The 19,077-nt window shown below is 44.9% G+C and overlaps 1 protein-coding gene across 2 annotated transcripts in view; it reads left to right on the top strand.

The window, feature by feature from the left end:
• LOC102569986 (collagen alpha-6(VI) chain) overlaps positions 1-19,077 on the top strand; it is a 111,873-nt gene that overhangs the window by 29,248 nt on the left and 63,548 nt on the right. For both annotated transcript variants that reach the window (XM_019497917.2, XM_059728798.1), the window contains 5 exons: positions 6,279-6,830; positions 7,812-8,369; positions 8,821-9,414; positions 12,926-13,501; positions 18,415-18,764. In XM_019497917.2, the coding sequence (XP_019353462.2) occupies positions 6,279-6,830; positions 7,812-8,369; positions 8,821-9,414; positions 12,926-13,501; positions 18,415-18,764 (2,630 nt within the window). The remainder of the gene's footprint in view (positions 1-6,278; positions 6,831-7,811; positions 8,370-8,820; positions 9,415-12,925; positions 13,502-18,414; positions 18,765-19,077) is intronic.

Here is a 19,077-nt window from a genome sequence, read left to right as displayed (position 1 = left end):
CAGGGGTGTCATAGTGTGGGCACCACCCCTGATGCTATTGCAGTGGCCAGAGAAAAGTGCCCACATGCCTGGTGCACAGTCAGGCACGGAAGGGCTGTGACACGTGGGCATTCTCCAGCCTCACTGAAGTTGTCTGAAACTTAAAGTAGGTGGGCAGGGCTGTTGGAAACCACTGAGATAAGCCTGAGGAAGCACAACAGTGGTTCTCAACTGGGGATACTGGCAAATTGGCACAAGTTGAGAATAGGTGCCTTAAATCTAAAAAGATTGAGTCTCCGCTGGCTTAACCAAAGTTACGCATGTTGCATACAACAGATTTTTTAAAGTAAACAGACTCTTGGAGCCATGCATTATAATTTTCAAAGAGTTAGATAAATACTATTGTATGTTTTAACAGAAAAGTATGCAGCAGTGATAAACTGGCTATACCATGGTGGCCAAATTTAGCCATTTTGAAGTGGAAATATTCAGAATGACAGTTGTACATATAAATTATACAGTATTAAGCAAAGGCACAGGCATGGATATAGAAGTTAAATTACTTGGTGGTCTTGGGTCCATCCATCAGTGGCCTTTGGGTAGTGAGCTTTCATATGTAACAGAGAAGAAAAATCTTCTACTCAAAACTTCCTTTTGAATGATACAAGTTTTAGGTTTCTTCTAATAATTGAAAAGTGCAATTTCATATTAGTAGTATTAGGATAAGCCACATGTTGTTTTGGGACAAGTTTTAAGTTTTCAGATGACTGATTTTACCCGTAAACAAGTTATGTTGATTTGTTCAATTAAATGTATTTACATTGTTCTTGTTTTCAGTAACTTGAAATTCAAACACAGAGGAACTCAGTTTATCTACAAGACAGGAATAACTAAAACATCTATGAGAGGTTGTGTCCTGGTATATCGTGAGAAAGGAGCTATGACCAGTGGAAGGGAGGAGCTATCACCAAGGAGGAGTACTCCTCCTCGGCCCGGGAGTGTAGGAGGGCTATTAAGAAGGCCAAGGCAGAGATGGAACTCAGGCTAGCGTCCAGGATTAAGGACAACAAAAAGTCCTTTTTCAAGTACATTGGGAGCAAGAGGAGGGCACCAGGCAATGTAGGGCCCCTGCAAGACACAAACAGTAATCTTGTGTCTACGCCAGACAAGAAAGCTGATATTTTTAACAGTTTCTTTGCCTGTTTTCTGGAACAGGGACCGGGACATCCCACCTACCAGAGGTAGGGACAATCTTGGGGATAGCTCTGTCAGGCCTTCAGTCAGTGCAGATGTAGTTAGGGATCTTCTGGAAGGGCTAGACATTTTTAAACCTGCAGGTCCAGATGCCCTCCACCCTAGGGTGTTGAGGTAGCTGGCAGGGGTCATCGCAGAGCCCTTGGCCTGGCTGTATGAGCATTCGTGGTCATCTGGCCAGGTGCCGGGGGATTGGAAACTGGCTAATGTGGTCTCAATTTTCAAGAAAGGGAGGAAGGAGGACCCAAGTAACTATAGGCCTGTAAGCCTCACCTCTGTCCTTGGGAAGATCTTGGAGAAAATCATCAAGGAGCACATCTGTGGGGGCCTGCAGGGGAGATCATGCTCAGGGGCAATCAGCATGGGTTCGTCAAAGTTAGGTCCTGCCAGACCAACCTGATTGCCTTTTATGACCAAGTAACTAAATACTTGGATGATGGTGTTGCCGTGGACGTAGTCTTTCTGTACTTTAAGAAGGCCTTTGACACTGTCTCTTACCCCATCCTCATCAATCAATTAAGCAACTGCGGCACTGATGCCTGCACAGTTGGATGGGTAAAAAATTGGCTGATGGGGCACACCCAGAGAGTAGTGGTGGACGGGTTGTACTCAGCCTGGTGAGATGTGAGCAGTGGGGTACCCCAGGGCTCAGTCCTCAGGCCCGCACTGTTTAACATCTTCATCAGCGACTTGGACGAGGGGGTGGAAAGCACATTGTCCAAGTTTGCTGATGACACTAAGATGTGGGGCAAGGTGGACACACTTGAAGGGAGAGAGAGGCTGCAACTAGATTTAGACAGACTACAAAAGTGGGCAGATGAGAATAGGATGGGGTTCAACGTAGACAAATGCAGGGTGCTGCACCTTGGGAGAAGGAATCCACAGCATACATACAGGCTGGGGAGTTCCCCTCTTGAAAGCACAGAGGCGGAAAGGGATCTTGGAGTCATTATTGACTCCAAGATGAACATGAGCCGCCAATACCAGACCGCAGCCAGCAAGGCCAGCCATATCTTGTCATGCATCCGAAGGTGCATCTCAAGCCAGTCCAGAGAGGTGATACTCCCCCTCTATGCGAGTTTGGTCAGGCCGTAGTTGGAGTACTGTGTCCAGTACTGGGCGCCACACTTCAAAAGGGATGTGGTCAGCCTGGAGAGGGTTCAGAGGACGGCCACCCCCTTGGTGAGAGGGCAGCAGGACAGGCCCTACGAGGAGAGACTGAGGGACCTGAACCTGTTCAGCTTCAGCAAGAGAAGGCTGAGGGGGGACCTGGTGGCTGCTTACAAGCTCATCAGGGGAGATCAACAGCAAATAGGTAGAGCCCTTTTCTCCCCAGCACCACCCGGGGTGACAAGAAATAGTGGTAATAAACTGATGGAGAATAGGTTTAGGTTAGAGATCAGAAGGCAATATTTTACAGTTAGGGTGGCCAAAATCTGGAACCAATTTCCCAAGGAAGTGTTCCTCGCCTCTACCTTGGGCAAATTCAAGAGGAGTTTGGACGATCACCTGTCTGGGGTCTTGTGAACCCCGCATTCATTCCTACCTGTGGCAGGGGGTCAGACTAGATGATCTGTTCAGGTCCTTTCTGACTCTAGCTACTATGAAACTAGTTATCTGCTTTTCAATAGTTTCTTTTAACCCTTTTGTCAAAACATATTTCAATTTTCCAATTCTGCAGCTACATAAGACGTCCCTTTTCTGGTATTCCTGAAACTTTTGCATGAAAAAGATCCATTTTTTTTAATCCCTTCATTAGGTGCACAGCTAGTTTCCCACAGGAATTGTTCTGCTATTCTCACTCCTCTGCTTGTTATTACTTTGAAAGCTATTCAATTTTTGCACTACCAGGAGTGACTTCATTTGCTGTAAATGTCCCAGTCATTCCCATCCATGGAGACAAGCTCTTTCAGCATCAGTTTAATGGCTATGTTTGTCCTTTTCACCTGTCCTGAGGTGGTTAGGAAGGAAACAGAAGTTTTGTGTTCTTTGGGATAATGGACAATTTTGTAAACCTTCCCTATAAAGTGGATTTCTTTGTCTAGTTCCAAGTTTGCAAGTAAACCCCATTTACGCTGGGCTACAGGCCAGACTGGGCCTCAGCAGAGCCAGTATGCAGGACAGTTTAGCAGGGCACCATGTTCAGTGTGTGCTCTGTGCTGGCCCTCTGGGCCACATGCAGCATGTGTCAGCTCTGCTCCAGCGCTCATGTTGCATGCAGTGTACTGTGTATGGCCCTGTGCGCTGGCATGAGGTGCGTGCGGCTCATGGCACCCTACTGGGCCAACCCTGTGTGTTGGATCTGGTGCCAGTTAGGATTGGGTCCCAGACTGTGTGCATAGGAGCCAGTGTGCCAGGACACCCTGTGCTGACCCCTTGGGTTGTGAGCAGTGCCTGTGGCACCTGGTCCAACACATATGTTGCATGCAGTATATGTCCTGGAGTGTGGCAGGGGCGTGCTGCACATAGCGTGCAGGCTGGACGAGCTGGCATGTGCTGCATGTAACACAGGCGGTCAGCTCTGGGTGCATCACTACATGCAGTGCCCTGATGGACCAGGCCTGAACTCTGGCTCTGGTGTGGCCTGTTCAGACTAGCCCATGAGCCAGTAGACGGAGCCAGTTCAGTACAGGCATCACATGCAGCATGTGTCCCAGATTAATCCCCTGCACCACATACATTACAGTACTGGGCTCAGCCTGAGCACCAAACTGGCTCTGTGCACCACACGCTGTGCATGGCGTTGGTCCGAGACCCGCAGGCTGGATCATATTGCTCCGTAGGCCAAATCCGGCTTATGGACCATGTGTTTGACAGTCCTGACTTAAAGAATGCTACGTCCCCTCTGCCCCCATTTACATTTCTGAGCTCTTTAGTTTAGTTTTTGCTACTAATTTGTTAATTTCCCATTTGTTTAAAAAAATAAAAAATCTTAGTTACAGACCTAGTTTTCATAGATTCATAGATGTTAGGGTCGGAAGGGATCTCAATAGATCATCGAGTCCGACCCCCTGCATAGGCAGGAAAGAGTGCTGGGTCTAGATGACCCCAGCTAGATGCTTATCTAACCTCCTCTTGAAGACCCCCAGGGTAGGGGAGAGCACCACTTCCCTTGGGAGCCCGTTCCAGACCTTGGCCACCCTAACTGTGAAGAAGTTCTTCCTAATGTCCAATCTAAATCTGCTCTCTGCTAGCTTGTGGCCATTATTTCTTGTAACCCATGGGGGCACCTTGGTGAATAAAAACTCACCAATTCCCTTCTGTGCCCCCGTGATAAACTTATAGGCAGCCACAAGGTCGCCTCTCAACCTTCTCTTGCGGAGGCTGAAAAGGTCCAGTTTCTCTAGTCTCTCCTCGTAGGGCTTGGTCTGCAGGCCCTTAACCATATGAGTGGCCCTTCTCTGGACCCTCTCCAGGTTATTTGCATCCCTCTTGAATTGCGGCGCCCAGAATTGCATGCAGTACTCCAACTACGGTCTGACCAGCGCCCGATAGAGGGGAAGTATCACCTCCTTGGATCTATTTGTCATGCATCTGCTGATGCACAATAAAGTGCCATTGGCTTTTCTGATGGCTTCGTCACACTGCCGACTCATGTTCATCTTGGAGTCCACTAGGACTCCAAGATCCCTTTCCACTTCCGTGCCACCCAGCAGGTCATTCCCTAGGCTGTAGGTGTGCTGGACATTTTTCCTCCCTAGGTGCAGCACTTTGCATTTCTCCTTGTTGAACTGCATTCTGTTGTTTTCTGCCCACTTGTCCAACCTGTCCAGGTCTGCTTGCAGCTGTTCCCTGCCCTCCGGCATGTCCACTTCTCCCCATAGCTTTGTGTCATCTGCAGACTTGGACAGAATACATTTCATTCCCTCTTCCAAGTCGCTGATGAAGACATTAAAGAGTATCGGTCCAAGGACCGAGCCCTGCAGGACCCCACTGCCCACACCCTTCCAGGTCGAAACCGACCCATCCACCACGACTCTCTGGGTGCGACCCTCTAGCCAATTCACCACCCACCGGACTGTGTAGTCATCCAAGTCACAGCCTCTTAACTTGTTCTCCAGTATGGGGTGGGATACCGTATCAAAGGCCTTCCTGAAGTCTAAGTGTACGACATCCACCCCTCCTCCTGTGTCCAGGTGTTTTGTAACCTGGTCATAAAAAGAGACTAGATTAGTCAGGCACAATCTGCCTGCTACAAACCCGTGCTGGTTTTCCCTCAGCATAATTTGTCCTGCCGGGCTCTTGCAAATGTGAGCCTTGATAATTTTTTCAAAGATTTTGACAAGGATGGAGGTGAGACTGACCTTTTGTTTATCCTTCCCTTAATATGAACAGAATCAGCTTGTCATTATTTGATCCAAGGTTATTTTCCCTGGCCACCTCTTCTCTGATGTCATTACTTATCAAAACCAAGTCTGAAATAGTAACACATCATTATCTCTGTGAGCATTTGGTGAAGAAATTACTTGTCTCATATTAAAAAAATAACGGGGTCACATCAGGAGATTTATTCTCCAGTCCATATTTGGGAAGTTAGTCTTCCATAGTAACACACTTTTCAGGAGTATTTATTTCTCTGATAATATTACAGAGTTTTCTATCCATATCCATAACAATATCCTATAGAATCTCTTTTACAGTCCTTTCCCGAAGTGACTGACCCAGACAGTTTGTTTTATGCATACTATCCTTTTTCCCCTTTTATCTTTATTTCCACCTTTACCTTTATTTCCTGAACAGAGTATAACCTAGAATGCTATGTTCCATTCGTGATTGCTATTCCTTCACGTGTGTCATACCAGTGCTTCTAGTGCATCCATTTTGCTCACTAACCTTTTAAATTATGGTACAAATCTTTCATTTGTGTCTCACTGATCTCATCTAATTCCCCCAAATTTCCAAGATTTTTATCTGTCCTTGGATTAGAAAATGTAGTAATTTCTTCAAGACTAAGTATTATGATTAGCATGATTTTTTGATGGCATATTATTAAGAATATTCTGGAACTGCATATTTTGAAAGTTCCCCTTTTTCTTGTCAATTAGGTTGTGTTGAGATTGAGGAAGCTGATATTTATTTCTTGATTGATGGCTCTGGCAGCATAATGCCCAGCGATTTCCAGGACATGAAAACATTCATGAATGAGATGATTGACGTTTTCCAGGTCGGTGCAGACAGAGTTCGCTTTGGTGTGGTTCAGTATGAAAGCATTCCCAGGACACAATTTGAGATTGGTCAATATAACACAATGGTGCAGTTAAAGGCAGCAGTGAGAGCTATTCAACAGATGGGAGGTGGCACCAAAACTGGAGATGCATTAAGATATATGAAAAGTCTTTTTGCAAAGGCTAGCAGGACCAATGTTCCCCAGATTCTGATAGTTATTACAGATGGTAAGTCCCAAGATGAAGTGACAAGGGCAGCAGAAGAGTTGAGACAAGAAGGAATTATTATATACGCTATCGGTATCAAGCAGGCGGTCCAAGAGGAGCTGAAGGACATAGCAAGATCAGAAGATCGAATGTTCTTTGTGAATGATTTTGATTCCCTAAAGCACATCAAGCATGACATTGTGCATGACATTTGCTCATCAAAGGGTAAGATGTTTTCCTTAATTGCTCTAACCTATTCCAGAGAGTTTGCCTTTGGATGTGCTCAGAGTTGTGGTTACACTGAAGATATATTTGCTATATATATGCATAAATAACTTCGTTCTTCTGTGTCTTCTCAAGCTTTCCCAGATAAAGTCCAGGCTTTCCTTATTTTGCTGGAAGGGTACAAATTCACACATCTTGCAGGTGAAAACAAAATCAAATTTCAGGCATTAAAATTTGGGAACATGGCTCTGTGTGTGTGTGCATGTATGCATACCTATTTCTTTTTGGTTTCTTTTTTTAGGGGTACCTAAGATTTTTATTTAGTCTATAAATATGGAACAAAGTGACAACTGCTGCTGTATATTGTCCATAGTCCGGCACTACTTTGAGATCCTAAATACATGAACATTATGATAAATGTAGTAGATTGATCTTCTAGGAGGGCTAGATTAAGACTGGTTTTAGATATCAAAGACTATTTTTGCCACAAACTTATCTATTCAGGTTCAAAGTGTTCCTTTGGGCCACATGCTGGCCTTGTCTACAGATGTTCTGAATCAAATGTAGTACATAAGCCTGTGCCTCTCCACAGCTCTGGCACCCACGGGCCTGCTCATGGTTCTCACAGCCTTTCAGCTCTGTGCTAGGAGCTCTTTCTCCTAGCACTGCCTGGGCCAGACTGCCCAACGTGGCTCCAGAGTTGAGCTGAAATGTTCCTGACCAGATGGGTGGCCCATCTGCTCAATAAGCAGTCTGAAATGCTCAACAGCATTGAGCTGCATCCCTTCCTCTCTGCCTGGAGCTCTGCCCTGTTTGCCTATTGCCTGGCTGGCTCCTAAATTGTTATAGGCAGCCTTCTCTGGGCTTTCTTCTGGCTTCTGTTAACATATACAACTTACAACTCATAGCTAATAATCCTGTTTTTTTATTTTCAATGTAAGCTGTTTGCAAATGTCTGTTCCATGTTCTTTTACTTCCCAGCCTGTGAGAATGTAAAAGCCGACATTATTTTCCTGGTTGATGGCTCGGAGAGTATCCACCCTGTTGATTTTCAGAAGATGAAGGATTTTATGCAGTTGATTGTGAACAGGTCTGATATTGGTACTGATAAAGTTCGGATTGGGTTGCTGCAGTTCAGCTCACAGGCAAAAGAAGAGTTCCAGCTGAACAGCTACAGCACCAAGCCTGGTCTACGGAGAGCTATTTCAGAAATCAGGCAGCTAAGATCAGGAACACTGACTGGGAAAGCCCTTGCTTTTGCCTCATCTTACTTTGACAAATCCAAAGGGGGAAGACCTGAAATAAAACAGTATCTAATAATGATCACAGATGGGGAGGCCCAAGATTCTGTGGGTGAGCCTGCTAAAATGATTAGAGACAAAGGCATTACTGTCTACGCCATCGGCGTACTCCAGGCTAATGAGACTCAGCTTGTAGAGATTTCTGGCACACCAGGAAAAGTGCTCTTTGAGGACAACTTTGATTCCCTCATCTTTTTGGAAAAACAGATTCTTTCTGAAATTTGCAAGCCAGAGGATTGTAAGTGCTAGTAATGACTTCTTGGATTCCCTCTTTCTTCTTGATCTTGCCATTTTTTGCTTTTAATTCCTCATAAAATTTGTTTTCTGCCTCCCCCCATGTTTTTACCAAAAAACTTCGGCATTTCTTCATTTTCCAAAGTAAGCAACAATAGTAAAATGAAATGCACTAGCAGAAAATAAATTCATTCTTTTTACAGAACATAATCCTGTGCTTTTCCTCGGGGTTGTAATATTTTTTTTTCCTCTTTGAGGGGTGAATATTTTCTTTTTTGGAGAAAAAAAATACCCACAGCCCTCCTTGAATGCTCTTTATGAGTTTTTTTTAATAGTCATCCACACTTTCTGGTTTCAGCTAGCATGTGGTATCAATGAGATGGAGCAGGGAGGGAGCTGGTAAGAGAGGCTCAATCTTAATATTATTGCTTTGTTTCCTGTTTTGTTCATCACAGTGTGCAAAAGGACAGAAGTTGCAGACATCATATTTGTAATACATGGATCATCAAGCATTACAGACTTGCAGTTCAAGAGTGTGCAGCAACTCATGATGGCTTTGGTAAATGACTCAGTGGTTGGAAAAAACAATGTTCAGTTTGGGGCTGTGGTCTATAGTGTTAATTCTAAGGAGCGTTTCTCACTGAATGAGTACTCCACTAAATTGTATGTCAGAGAAGCAATATTTAACTTGAGACCCTTACCAGAACAAGGACTTCAGATCTTTACAGCAAGGGCTTTGAACTTTACCAGGGAAAGATTTGGTGTGGCTTATGGTGGTCGCGCATCATCTCATGGTGTCTCTCAAATCCTTGTGCTTATTACTGATCGGCCAACTGCACCTTCAGATAGCTACAATCTTGCAGCAGTGGCAAAATCTTTGAAGCTGGATGGCATCAACATCTTCGCTGTTGGAGTGGACCGAGCAAGTCGAACTGAACTCGAACAGATTGTGGGAGAACGGGAGAGGGTGTTATTTGCACTGAGCTACAGTGATTTGGAAAGTTTACATGGAAACCTTGCTCATAAGATATGTGACAAATCAAGGCCAGGTAATTGAGCACTTTGAACTGAGTTTTTTTGGTTTATTTTGTTTTTTGGTGCACTTGATCTAGAGACTAGGTATGTTGTGCTGCTGGACAGGCTATTACAGAGCCAGCTGCTCTCCCTCCGGCCCTTGCCTTTGGAGTGGGGAGGGAGAGTAGAAGACTGTTAGATGCTGGGGTTCCTAAAGGCCCCTGTAACACTACATATAGTACATGTAGCATTACAAAATTGGGAAGGTATGAAAGAGCTATTTTGAGGCACTTTCTCTGTTTTTGTAGGGCTAAAAAACAGCTTGAACAGCTGTACTGTTTCTTTTCATATCAGAGTGTATTTAGTGCTACCATATTTACTGGCACACAAATACCATATTTACTCACATACCACACCCACTTTCCTCCTGCCTAAAATCAGCCTTCCAAAATGGGGGTGCTCTTGTCTTAACTAGGAAAGCTGATTTTTTCTTTGCTGGCATACAAGCAAGGAAGAAAGGAAAGAGACAGGTTGGACAAGTGGGCAGAAAACAACAGAATGCAGTTCAACAAGGAGAAATGCAAAGTGCTACACCTAGGGAAGAAAAATGTCCAGCACACCTACAGCCTAGGGAATGACCTGCTGGGTGGCACGGAAGTGGAAAGGGATCTTGGAGTCCTAGTGGACTCCAAGATGAACATGAGTCGGCAGTGTGACGAAGCCATCAGAAAATCCAATGGCACTTTATCGTGCATCAGCAGATGCATGATGAATAGATCCAAGGAGGTGATACTTCCCCTCTATCGGGCGCTGGTCAGACCGTAGTTGGAGTACTGCGTGCAATTCTGGGCACCGCACTTCAAGAGGGATGCGGATAACCTAGAGAGAGTCCAGAGAAGAGCCACTCGTATGGTTAAGGGCCTGCAGACCAAGCCCTACGAGGAGAGACTAGAGAAACTGGACCTTTTCAGCCTCCGCAAGAGAAGGTTGGGAGGCGACCTTGTGGCTGCCTATAAGTTCATCACGGGGGCACAGAAGGGAATTGGTGAGTTTTTATTCACCAAGGTGCCCCCGTGGGTTACAAGAAATAATGGCCACAAGCTAGCAGAGAGCAGATTTAGAATGGATATTAGGAAGAACTTCTTCACAGTTAGGGTGGCCAAGGTCTGGAACGGGCTCCTAAGGGAGGTAGTGCTCTCCCCTACCCTGGGGGTCTTCAAGAGGAGGTTAGATAGGCATCTGGCTGGGGTCATCTAGACCCAGCACTCTTTCCTGCCTATGCAGGGGGTCGGACTCGATGATCTATTGAGGTCCCTTCCAACCCTAACATCTATGAATCTATGAGATACTATGCTAAAATGGCTGCCACTTCTCCCAGGGGCAGCAAGCAGCAGAGGTGGAGTTCAGTATTAATCTTCTCTCAGTTATTGGTAAGGCCAGTAGAATTTGTTTGAAGAACCACTGAGCTGACTTAGGGTAAGTTAGCTGCATCTGTAGTATCTTGATGAGGTTTGTGGGAGGGAAGCAACATTATTATTTTATCAGAACTTACATAAAGAACAATTTACAGTAAATATTTATCCATGTTACTACTGCTCTTGCAAGGGTCTGGAGCCTAGCCTTGTTGCTGTCATGCCACACTATCAAGTTCATTGGAGCATACAAGTATTTTTAGGTCACCTGTAAATTTCCATTTTGAATTACCAAGCCCACCAAATAGAAGGTACCAGTGATAAATGCCCAGCATCTGAGTTAGCTTCTGAAGTAAAAAAGTGCAGGCAAGAGATTGTCCAAACTACCTGTAGACTAACAGACATTCCAGCTCCCAGCCTGCTAGTCCAGTCAGGCAGTTCAGCATATGTCTCTTCCACTGCAAGTGATTTCTCTGACTATTACCCTTCAGTGTGTGATGGAGATGGTAGTTTAAGCAATTCTACCCATTGATTGTCTGACCTTTACTTGTGGTTTGGTGATAATTAGCTTTCTTCAGCTGAGAGCCTGACTTTGGATGCAAGCTCTGCATAGCTACCTCATTTCATCTGCCGGTAAGTCACAGATATTGTGTATAATGGATCCAGAAAGTGGATTCTCCCAGATGTTTCTATTGTTCTAAATGGGTGATATTTATTTCTGTGTTTTAGGGCTAAGTACAGACAGTCAAAAAGCACCAGGCTGAATTTATTCAGTCTTTGCAGGTTTCTCTAAACTGCATACATTGAACTGATAATAAAGTGAATTGATGTCCACTTTTGAAACTGGATAGGCAGCCAGACCCCTGCAGTGGCTTCTACCAGTAGCTGGGGGGCCTACTGGCCACTGCCAAAGGCACCTGAATGCAGCCCATAGGGCCCAGCACATGCCTCCCAACCCCTTGCTATGCTTCCCTAAGGGGGAACAATCCCTCCAGCCTGGATATCTCAGTGGGGATCCCCCAAGTCCTGCCCCCAGTGCAGAGAGGGGCTTCCCCCCTCCCACCCCTCAATATGGTCCTTCAGGGCTTGGCCCCATGCCCACAGCTGGGAGCAGGGAATGGTCCCTCCAGCCTGAGGGTGGCTGGATCCCGCAGCCTCAGAGCAGATCCCTTGAACCCTGACCCTGGCGCAGAGAGGGGATTCCCCCCTCCCACTTCTCAATATGGTCCTGCAGGGCTTGGTTCCATGCTGGGCTGCCAGGTACAGGCAGAGGCTTTACTGTATCAGCTCTGGAAAAGCAGGGAGGTTGGGCTAAGGGATCCCAGCTGGCTCTCTAGGCTGCCAGGGATTGAGAAGCCCAGGGGTGGAAGCTGTCTCCTCTCAGTGCCTTGCAGATGCCAGCTTGGGGGGAGGGGGAGAAGATGTTTCCTGCCCCACCCCAGCCCCTCAGATGCAAGGGCAGCTGGCAGTGGGTGGGGATAGGGCAATTCCAGCCCACCTTGAGAGTCTATAGAGGGGGAGGGGAGGGTGATAAGCCCTACAGAAGATGCTTTCCCTCTCCTTGTGCTGTGCATACCCAGGCTAGGAGAGCCTGGGGTCTGTTCCCCTGCCTCCCAACCCTCAGGGCTGACAGGCACAGGCAGAGGGTAGGGAGTTGAGGCTTTACTGCCTCAGCTCTGTGAAAGCAGGGGGGCAGGGCCAGCCCTGCTGCACTGGAGCAGACAGCACAGCCCAGAGCTGCAAAGCATCCTGGGATGCTGGGGGACTGTGACTTAACTTGAATCAGGAGAGGGTATGGGACAGGTGTTCCATAAACCGGTTTGACATAATTCAGTTCAGTCTGATACTACATCCATCCAGGTTTATCTTAAACTTGTTTCAGCCATTTTGAAAGCAGTTTATATGCACTGAACAGCTGTTCTGGTACAGGTTTCAACCAGTTTCTGATCACTTAAACTGGTTTATGTGCAACTTCTGTCCCTAGCCTAAGTGGGACCAATGTAATGAATTAACCTTGAGTTGGTGCCTCTACCTGGAAGTAAATTTCAGCCAAAGACAGCAGGTTTTAAAAAAGATTTAAGTGGATGAAACCTAGGGTGTATATGAATATATAACTAAGTACATTTCCCCCCAGTTTGTGAAAATCAAGCAGCAGACGTTGTGTTCTTGATTGATGGGTCAGAAAGCATATCTTCCACAAACTTTTCTACCATGAAGTCCTTCATGAAGGAAATAGTGAGCCGTTTTCACATTGCTGAGAACAAAGCACGGGTTGGAGTTGTCCAATATAGTGAAGATCCTCAGAAAGAATTTTATCTCAATGAATTTTACTTAGAGACTGCCATAAAAGAACAGATTGATAGCATTCGCCAGTTTAAATCATCCACCTTCGCTGGCAAAGGACTGAGGTTTGTCAAGAGGCTTTTTGAGCCTGCCCACGGTGGCCGTAAAAACCAAAATATTCCACAGACCCTCATTGTGATTACTGATGGATATTCTAGCGATCCAGTGAGTGAAGCAGCGTTGGCTCTTAGGAATGATGGAATATACGTCTTTGCAGTCGGCATTGGGATTCTAAGAGCAACCGAACTGCTTCAGATTGCTGGTAATGTACAAAGGGTGTTTTTGGTGGAAAATTTTGCCCGTCTGGAACGCATAGAGAGGACGATTGTCAAGGAGGTCTGTGACAGTAGTGATCGTCCGAGCCAGGGTAAGTCATGGTAATCTTTTTATTAATTGCATCTATAGATTCCTCATATGTTCTGTACATTGTGATTAACCATTGGGGAGAAATACGTTTCTGACAATAACATCTAATTTAGCAGCACATCAAAAAAAAGAAATTGCCTGACTTTGGAATGGCCTACAGCAGCTATTACTGAATCTGGCCCTATAACTTTAGTGGAACCATGAGTGGCAGTAGCTGGCCAACATAAGAAGCAAAGCTCCCACTTTCATACAGGAGCCATTAGTAACTTGAAGTGAAACCCTCCTTTTTCCGTTCCCACAGCTGAGGCAGTCTCTACACACAGTGGAATTTCCCCAAAGAAGGACAAGTGTTGGGAAGATTACAAACCTATAGTGTGCTCCCTCCTTGACAAAGCAGAAGAAATTTGAAGAGTGTATCATTGATCTGACCAGTGCATTGAAAGGTTATGCAGGATACCACCCAAAACAACCCCATCCAGATACACTGGCCAAGGCCCTACATGATGTGGGAAGCACAAAAACTGCAGCTCCTGCTTTTATACTCCTGTGGCTGCTGTGGCAATGGCTGTGTAGCAGCTGTGAAAGTGCTCCATAGTTTGTGGGGAGAGGCCTCACTTAGGGTGGGTGGGTGAGCAGGGCAGCAGAATAACAGCCCCAGGGGAACTTTTGCTGCCTCCACCACAGCAGCCTGTGTTTGTGCTGCTGTGGAGCTTGTGCTGAAGTGGCAGCAAGCCATGCCACCACAATTGCAGCAGCCCCTGCTCAAGGAACTAAGTGCTTGCTCCCCACTTGCCTTTGCTACGCAGCGCACCAAAAGTTTAAGCTGGGTCTTTGCTTCCAGGGGAGGGCTAGGGAAAGAGTGAGGGAAGAGATACAAGTCACATATGAGATTTAGAAGAGGATTGGGTTATTAACACCACCATGTTTAAGACTTTTATGATCATAAGTTGCCATAGAGAAAGATAGGATTTTATTTTGTGCGTTACCTAGTAGGGCAAACATATAAATACTGTAGTGGTCATACTTCCCATAAAACTGAGGGCCTGGTCTTTGCAACAATGCTGTGCTTTCTCTCCCCTTGGGAAGAGGCTGGAATCTGGCCCTTACATCATATCTTCCCCCTGACAATTATGTTGCTTCCTGTATACTAGGCTGGTTTGTTTAAAGCTTTTTCCCCTTTGGAGCCATGAGTGAACAGAGGGATTAGTCCTAATTATAAGTGCTTACTTGTGAAACATGATGCTATCTTCAGGTACAGACAAGTTCTGCTCTTTCACAGAAAGCCTGTAGGTTTCACAGGGTCCTGAACACAAAATTGGTAGGTATTTTACAAGAGGTTGCAATGTAAGAAGACTGAGAAGGATCCTTGTTGCCTAGTAATAAAACCTGTTCTCTACATAAGCTCCATGGGCCTTGGTCCAAGATGGCTGTATATAGGTGAAGGTAATGGAGAGGGAGGCTGGGGTGTCTATAGATCCTAATTGTAACAGATCCCCCATAACAAGGAGGAATGTGGAACAAAATGTAGCTGAAGGGGTTTTTCCCAGCTTTCAGGAATGATTGCATTAAGTGCTATTGACAGAGGGGCCAGGATTTGTCCCTTAATAGATATAACCCTGAAAAAAATAATCAAGCCAACCCACTTAAACCCTGTTTTCTAGGGCTAGGATTTTCAGAGTGGTCTAATTTCAGTGGGGTTTTGGCACACTGTTTCAGTAGGCTTGAAACTCCCATCATAGATATGTAACAGGTCAGTGCTGCAATAAAAACCACCCATGCCAATAACAGCTGAGTCAGAGATTACTAGAGAAAAGTAAACTTCACAACTCCTCCTGGTGTGAATTCATTGGACAGCAAGGGACTTCTTAGTAGGAGGAACCACATAAACTCCTTATAAAATGCCCGTTTTCTTGGTGGCGGGGAATATCTGTTTTGCTCCCTCTGTTTTGTAAAGACCCCAGTGAAATGGCCCCAGAGAGTTTTGCACAGTAGTAGCTCTGGCAAGTTAATTTCTTGTGATCCATCGTGTTCTATATTACTTGAGCTTTTGTTCCAACTATTTTTTGTACAGTTAAATTGATTAAAACCTCACATTTTCATTCTTTTGAAAACATTTATGTAAACACACTGAATTCTTCTGGGAAAATACTGGGATGTGCAGAGAAGAAGGCACTTGCAGTAGAGTGAGGGGATAATCTATCCATCTATATCCAGAGGTATAGATGGATAAATTAAAAAAAAAAAAAAAAGCAAAGCAAACATTTTACATACAAAAGAGTACCTGCATGTTCAAACAGCTGATTAGCACTTTCACACACGCATCTTTTCAGAACATGGGTAATGATTTTTTTTTTGATTCCTGGTGTCCATAGGCAAGTCCATAGATTACTCCATAGGTGAATATGGCTCTCAGTGCGTAAGCCGGTTTTTTTGTATATCGATGAAATAGGTATGTGTGATATATAGAAGCACGTGGATAGCATTATTTTATAAGCATGATTACATTTACATATTTATACTGTATATTGAAGTGAATTTACTAAAATGGAGGATTGTGAGAGAGGGTTAAGCCCATGTTATGAGTGGCAAAGGCAGTGACTGTGTTATGGTTTTGTCCTTAATCTTTGGTGCCTCAGTTCCTCATGTGTAAAATGGAGCAGACAGACCTACCTCAAACCTCTGGGAGCTCTGAAAATGTTTTTAAAGCACTATGGGAAAATGATGCATGACACACACATGGACACACGGACATTAATTGCAGAGAGAAAATAAGGCCTGAGGTCACAGACTAAATGGTGATCCTAAGAATTATTAAATAGGTACCCATTCTGTAGAATGAATGAGGTGGGGGTTATGGGGAAATAGTAGTATGTGATCGTGTCATGAAAGTCTGTATCATAATGCAATTTAAAGTTGCACGGGCAATGTGAATTCTGACCTTTCCTAACTTTTAAACACTTGACTGCAGCAGTGTTCTTCTAAATAGAATTTTTGATGTAGCATATACTATGTCTGTATTTGTGTCTTTCTTCCTTTTTCATGAAAGGAAAGAGAAGAAACAGTCATTCCATTATGTCTGAGTAAATATAAGTGCATATAGACATAGCCATGCAGTCCAATTCCAATATTTTTAAAACATCCAATTCAATATTTTCAGCTATTGGGAAAGCAAGCACAGGAATGATATGGCTTACCGGGTTTTCCTTTTCCAGTTCTCCAATCTTTTTTTCTATATACTGGATCTCGCCTAATAGCATTAAGGGCAGCACATTGTGCTATGCTTTGTGCACATATACAAGCTTTAATGATAGTTACTTATACACGGTAGTGTAGCAAAGGGGGACAACTTTGGAGGGGCACATGAATAGTAGCAGCTGCATTGCTGGCCCAGCCACCACTGGCAGCAGCACAGCCATAGACATTGCCCTGTATAACTGCTACCTAGGGTACTCAAGCACCGGGTTACACTTCTGCACATACATACACACTAGGAGTGTGCAAAACAGGCCCTATTCGATTTGGATTTGGCTCAGTTTAGGGACAGTGATTCGATTAGTTGGTCTGGATCAGTGTCCCCGATTCTATTTGGCCGAATCTGAACGTGAAGATTCAATGTTGATTCAGAGAATCAGTGATTCAGCCATAGACACATCTTTAAATGTTTTTTGAGGTAGCAGGCGTGCCTTGTGAACACTGCAATGCTGGGGCTCATGGAGCATCCGACAGGAGCATAGGGGGCCCCTGCATGCTCAGTGGCGAGCCCGGTAGTGGACCAGAAGTAGTTCCAGTCCACTTTTGGGTCCACTGGGGAGTGCGTGGGGGAGCCCCTCTGCATCCCCCTGGCTTGGCGATCAGCTGCAGGGGGACCCTGGATGCCCTCCCAGACCCAGGAGGCACCAGTTGCCGAGCCGGGCTGGGGTGCGGGGGGCCACCCTGTGTGCTCCCCGTCGGAACCAGAAGTGGACCGGAAGTGCTTCTGGTCCACTTCCAGGTCTGCTGCCAAACGCGCTGGGGACCCCCTTGCGCTCCTGTCAGATGCTCCATGTGCCCACCATTACAGCATTCATAAGCCGCCTGGTACCTTGAGGTATGTAGAGAAACATTTAAAGCTGTGTCTGTGTCCGAATAGCTGAATCTTTCTGAATCTCTCCAAATCGATTTGGAGGGTTCCAGTTCAATTCAGAGAGATTTAAAGGGTCTCCTGATTTCTATTCGGATTTGGAGATTTGGCCACCAAATTGGGCTGAATCTCCTTCAAATTGAATCAGGGACCGAAGCTTTGCACAGCCCTAATACACACCCTTCTCTCTGTATGTAATGCATGTGCACACACTGCTAGAATACACGCACATACATATACAATGTAGCATTGCTCACAATAGGAGGGGTTGTATTGCTTTAACTATGCCACTAAGGAGTTTGCATGTTATTCCTGTCGTACTATATTCCCTTTCCCTCTCTCTCTGTCACCTTGCATTTGATTCTTCTGCTTCAATGCATAATGTGATTCTGTCAATGAGCACAGACAATAACAGTGCATAGGAGCTGATGGCACAACTCACAGCTCTAAGCAAACTGCTCAGTAATTTGAGCTCTAGATTTTAATTCCTTGTGGCTCAACTGTAGGGTGCGCTATTTGTTAGTTAAAGGCCCAACATACGTAGTGATGATGATGAATTCATTTTTGGTGACTGTGTGTGGTGCTATGTACAGTAACAAGGGCCAGATCCCTAGCTGACGAATCAGTGAAGCTGTGCACTGACTCTCTGATTGTAATGTAGGATGTATTTTAATTTAAAATGCCAGATTTGACATCTAGGAAATTAAATTTGTTCTTGGTGCTTTTAGAAGCAAGATCATAAAATATTATTTGGATACAATGATCATCATTTACTTTTGTGCCCCCTCTCTCAGATTGCAACATAGATGTTTCAGTGGGAATTGATGTTTCAGGACCTGTGAGATCTACACCTGCACTACACTTGAAAAAGCAACTGCAAACTGATCTGCCCAGATTTCTGCAACAGGTGGAGTCCTTGACTAATGTCTGTTGCATTTCTGAGTCTCAGCTCAACATCAGGTTCAAGTACCAAGTGTTTGGGCCAACTGGCCTACCCCTATTTGACTCTAATTTTGAAAAGTATAATGAAGAGATAATCCAAAAGTTCTTAGCTGCACAGATCACTGTGGACACATACTTGAATGCACGCTTCTTACAGTTACTTTGGGAGGACTCCTTTGAAGTGGCCTCAGCTAATGTGAAGGTAAACAGAAGTGTGTGTATGATTGAGTATTGGCTAAATTTATATTATTCAGAATATGCTGGGTTTAGCGCTATGTGGATTCTGCAGCAGAAGAAAAAAGATTCACAACTGGTCATTCAACTAAAACCTTGGATTTATTTTCACAATATTCAGATGTCTTAAAACAGGTGAACAAAAAATCTCTTCTACACCTGACGGAGTGCTCCTGGAAGAGGAATGTATTGATAAATATGTAGGCAAATCCATGTGCTCACAAGTGTTCACACTGGATATATTTATCTTGGAATTTATTTATAGGTTCAGGATCATAAAT

The sequence above is a fragment of the Alligator mississippiensis genome, chromosome 5 (assembly GCF_030867095.1).
Source record: "Alligator mississippiensis isolate rAllMis1 chromosome 5, rAllMis1, whole genome shotgun sequence".
Classification (NCBI taxonomy): domain Eukaryota; kingdom Metazoa; phylum Chordata; order Crocodylia; family Alligatoridae; genus Alligator; species Alligator mississippiensis.
Note: the sequence above shows the minus strand (reverse complement) of the source record. Positions and strands in the feature narration are given on the sequence as shown.